We start from the raw sequence: 5,045 nt of genomic DNA on the forward strand, positions 1-5,045 counted from the left end.
GGTCCCCAGTATATGTAGCCAGGTCTATAGGTGTCCCCAGTAGATTGGTCAGGACTTACCACTCCCCAGTATAGCCAGATGTATAGGAGTCTGAGAGAGAAGAGGGAGCGATGGGGAAGGGGGGCCATTTCCCCTATAGCTGTCCCCAGTATATGTAGCCAGGTGTATATGTCCCCAGTATATGTAGCCAGGTGTATATGTCCCCAGTATGTGTAGCCAGGTGTATATGTCCCCAGTATATGTAGCCAGGTGTATATGTCCCCAGTATATGTAGCCAGGTGTATAGCTATCCCCAGTATATGTAGCCAGGTGTATAGCTGTCCCCAGTATATGTAGCCAGGTGTATATGTCCCCAGTATATGTAGCCAGGTGTATATGTCCCCAGTATATGTAGCCAGGTGTATATGTCCCTAGTATATGTAACCAGGTGTATAGCTATCCGCAGTATATGTAGCTAGGTGTATATGTCCCCAGTATATAAAAATAAAAATACAGAGGGGCTGCAGCACACAACTAGAAAACAGTGACAGGGGCTCTTGGTTACGCTTTAACGCGCTTAAGCTCACCAACTGCGCCAAAGTGTCCCTGATCTGGTGAGTCCTACTCTAACCATGCAATGCTAGTTTTTTTACCAGCTGTCTAGTGGGAACTAATCCAAAAACCCAAGAGTCAACTAAATGGGAGAAAAGGAAATTTAAAACACCTCACCTTTCACTAGCTACCAAATGAACTCTCTGAACATGTGCAATCCACTCATTTATATGCTTAACTGTGCTAGAGGTGGGCGTGGTTATGCAGGCTCACAGGGGAAAATTATAAACAAATACCAAGGGGTGAGCAGCACAAACCAACTTTAATGCAATTTTTTTGCAAAGTATGCACGCAGCAATGGAGACCCCAATCTCCACAAGAAATATATATAAAAATACAGAGGGGCTGCAGCACACAACAGGAAAACAGTGACAGGGGCTCTTGGTTACACTTTAATGCGCGTAAGCTCACCAACTGCGCCAAAGTGTCCCCGATTTGGTGAGTCCTACTCTAACCATGCAATGCTAGTTTTTCCCCAGTATATGTAGCCAGGTGTATAGCTGTCCCTAGTATATGTAGCCAGGTGTATAGCTGTCCCCAGTATATGTAGCCAGGTGTTTAAACAAACAAACACAGAACATTTATATCGCGCTTTTCTCCTGGCGGACTCAAAGCGCCAGAGCTGCAGCCACTAGGACGCGCTCTATAGGCAGTAGCAGTGTTAGGGAGACTTGCCGAAGGTCTCCTACTGAATAGGTGCTAGCTTACTGAACAGGCAGAGCCGAGATTCGAACCCAGGTCTCCTGTGTCAGAGGCAGAGCCCTTAACCATTACACTTTCCAGTTTAGGTGTCCCCAGCATATGTAGCCAGGTGTATATGTCCCCAGCATATGTAGCCAGGTGTATTTGTCCCCAGCATATGAAGCCAGGTGTTTAGGTGTCCCCAACATATGTAGCCAGGTGTATATGTCCCCAGTATATGTAGTCAGGTGTATAGCTGTCCCCAGTATATGTATCCAGGTGTATATGTCCCCAGTATATGTAGCCAGGTGTATAGATGTCCCCAGTATATGTAGCCAGGTGTATATGTCCCCAGTATATGTAGCCAGGTGTATAGCTGTCCCCAGTATATGTATCCAGGTGTATATGTCCCCAGTATATGTAGCCAGGTGTATATGTCCCCAGTATATGTAGCCAGGTGTATATGTCCCTAGTATATGTAGCCAGGTGTATAGCTGTCCCCAGTATATGTAGCCAGGTATGTATGTCCCCAGTATATGTAGCCAGGTGTATATGTCCCTAGTATATGTAGCCAGGGGTATAGCTGTCCCCAGTATATGTAGCCAGGGGTATATGTCCCCATCCCCAGTATATGTAGCCAGGTGTATATTTCCCCAGTATATGTAGCCAGGTGTATATGTCCCCAGTATATGTAGGCAGGTGTATATGTCCCCAGTATATGTAGCCAGGTCTATAGGTGTCCCCAGTATATGTAGCCAGGGGTATATGTCCCTAGTGCATGTAGCCAGGTTTATATGTCCCCAGTATATGTAGCCAGGTCTATAGGTGTCCCCAGTAGATTGGTCAGGACTTACCACTCCCCAGTATAGCCAGATGTATAGGAGTCTGAGAGAGAAGAGGGAGCGATGGGGAAGGGGGGCCATTTCCCCTCTCTCTCGCTTCCCCCTCCAGATTTCAGCGGCTGGCAGCAGCGCAAGACACTTCCTCGCTTCCCAGCGCGGGAGAGCGAGAGTTCATTTGCGTACTTTATTATTGATTGACATGGCCCCTTATTGGGGTCATGTCCATTCATTACAGGCACTGCAATTGGTTCCGGGAAGCTTTGCTTCCATTCCCCAATCGCAGAAACGGAAAACCGCTGGAGTGCGCACTGCGCAAGGCCGCAGCCTCGCTGGCACTGCCGCTTAAACACTGGACGAGTATACTCATCCAGTTAGACTTTAGCGGCGCCTATCTGGATGAGAATACTCGTCCAGATAGACTTTTAAGTGGTTAAGACTAAAGTTTATATCACATTCTACAATTGTTGCCACATATTACTTTTTTTTGTTTGTAAAACTGTAAAACTTTAATAAAAGCATTGAAAAGCAAAACAGAAAAACAAGGATTAACTAAAACCCATTTAATCTTTTAAATATTTTCAAATTTGCAGATATTCAAAAACAACACAAAATGCATCTGGGGGAGAAAATGGCAACTCTAGAGGAGAATATCCCCCCAAGATCCACCCTAAAACAGCAAAGATTCTTCATCAATGAGCGTTATGTGGACCTGATTGTTGTTTCCACTGATGAGTTCAGATATCGTTCCCAAAATGAACTAATAGAGACTGGAATAAAACATGAGAAATATATGAAAACAACACAGTCTGGACTGGAACGCATTTTCCCCAACAAGTTGTTCCGCTGGAGCTACGAGTCACAATGTATACCACGTGTAGTAATGCTGAGTGGGGTGCCAGGCATAGGGAAGACCACACTGATGAAGAAGTTTGTCTACGACTGGGTGACTGAAAAACTCTTCCAGAGATTTACACTTGTTTTTTATTTTAGGCTTAGAGATCTCAATCAACTAGCAGAAGTGAGCTTGGAGGAATTGATTCTTGAACAGTATCCATATTTGGAAAGTCATCTTGAAAATATTTTACAAAATCCAGAGATGCTTCTGTTTATATTTGATGGCTTAGATGAAAGTAACCACCAAATGGATTTCAGATCATGTAAACCGTGCTATGATACAAAATGGAGAGAAAATGTTGGTGTCATTGTGGTTAATTTAGTAAGACAGAGTCTTCTTAAGGATTGTTCTGTTCTAATAACAACTCGGCCAACAAAACTGGCATCTATTGATACCGATTTTTTCCAGAGAATAACTGAGATAACGGGATTTCGCCATGGAGATAGAAAGGTATATTTTCAACGTTTTTTTGAAAACGAGGAATTATCAGAAAAGGCTTTTCATTATGTGGTGCAGAATGATACCTTGTACACTTTCTGTTATATCCCATCATACTGCTGGATCATCTGTACAGTGTTATCCATGTGCTTCAGAGCACAACCAACAAATACTGATCAGCTGTTGTTATCATTACCCAAAACAGTGACACAACTGTTTGCAACTTTTGTCGCCAACATTCTCGCCAATCACAATCTGACCAAAGCTGATGCTGACATTGCCAAGGAGCTACTGACCCCTGTTGGGTGGATGGCAGAATATGGAGTCATGAATCACATTCTCGTGTTCGAGGAACGTGATCTGGAATCATTCAGTGTCACTTCTGATAAACATCTCTTCACTTGTTTCATGGTGGAATCTGGTCAGCCTCCAGATGTGAATTACAGCTTCTTACATCTAATTCTTCAAGAGTTTTTTGCTGCTTTAGTCCATTTCATGAACTATAAACCTGATAAATTACAGGAAATCACAAGTTTACACAATGATGGTCATTCTGAAATGCTACTTCGTTTCCTTTGCGGTCTTTCAGACAGTTCCACTAGATCCATGTTAAAGCCTTATGTTGGAGAGCTGTCTGCTAAGGCTTCCAGAGATGTAACCAATTGGCTGAAACAGAAATCTGAAGAACAAAGATCAGGCGACAAGACAAAGCTTCTTAATGTATTCTATTGCCTCCATGAGAGTAGAAATTGGGCTCTGGTCTTACAAAGTATTGGTTCCAACACAGACATTGATATTTCTGAAGTCCCCCTCACCCCTCTGGACTGTTCTGTGTTGTCTTTTATTCTGAATACCTGTGAAGTGACAGAGGAAGTAAATCTAAACTCATGCCATATTCGAAATGAAGGTTTGATTAAACTTGGACCTACTCTGGGCACGATCAAGAATTTGAGGTATAATTAAAAATGAAATGTTTATGCATTCAAATGAAATTGTTGGGGGTGTAATCGAAGTATGAAGTAAAAAACATACACAGCAGGAGTATTGATGCCAACAATTTAATCCAAGTCCGTGTTTCGATGTACAGCACCCCTTTCTCTAGGAAAACCATGAAACAGACACTAACTGTTTCACTGTATGTGCCTTGAGGAAGGAGTGCTGTACCCTGAAATGTCAGCTTGACAATTAAATTAATTATTGGAATTGAATTGATACCCCTGCTTTGTTTTAGCCTTGTTTCTACTTTGTTTAATAGAGAAAAAGCCGACACCTCCTTCAGTAATTTGTAGCAATTTATTGAAATAGAACAGTCACAGCATTTTGGGACCCTGCAGAGGAATCGCCAAAGGAGGTGCCTCCTTTTTCCCTATTGACTGATAACCGTAGTGGTGTCATCCACTCAATTCAGCCTGGGGTACTCAACACAACAGCTGAATGCTACACTGTTATGAGTGTGAGATTGTCCTTTCAATATCATTGTTTCTACTTTGTACAGGGATTGCCAGATCCAGCCCTGCACCTATGGGAGCACCCACTGAGAGGTATGAGTGCTGATCAGTAGGGATGGCCCTAATTAGGAGAGATCATGGAAAAGCATG

General features: G+C 43.1%; 1 protein-coding gene across 1 annotated transcript; it reads left to right on the forward strand.

Moving 5' to 3' along the window:
• The first annotated feature begins 2,724 nt into the window (after window positions 1–2,724).
• LOC137543820 (NACHT, LRR and PYD domains-containing protein 12-like) lies at window positions 2,725–4,410 on the forward strand. Its single transcript, XM_068264905.1, has one exon. It carries the CDS (start codon window positions 2,725–2,727, stop codon window positions 4,408–4,410), a length of 1,686 nt encoding a protein of 561 aa, XP_068121006.1.
• Window positions 4,411–5,045: the final 635 nt, after the last annotated feature.

Source organism: Hyperolius riggenbachi, unplaced genomic scaffold (genome assembly GCF_040937935.1).
Source record: "Hyperolius riggenbachi isolate aHypRig1 unplaced genomic scaffold, aHypRig1.pri scaffold_213, whole genome shotgun sequence".
NCBI classification, from domain to species: Eukaryota; Metazoa; Chordata; class Amphibia; order Anura; family Hyperoliidae; genus Hyperolius; species Hyperolius riggenbachi.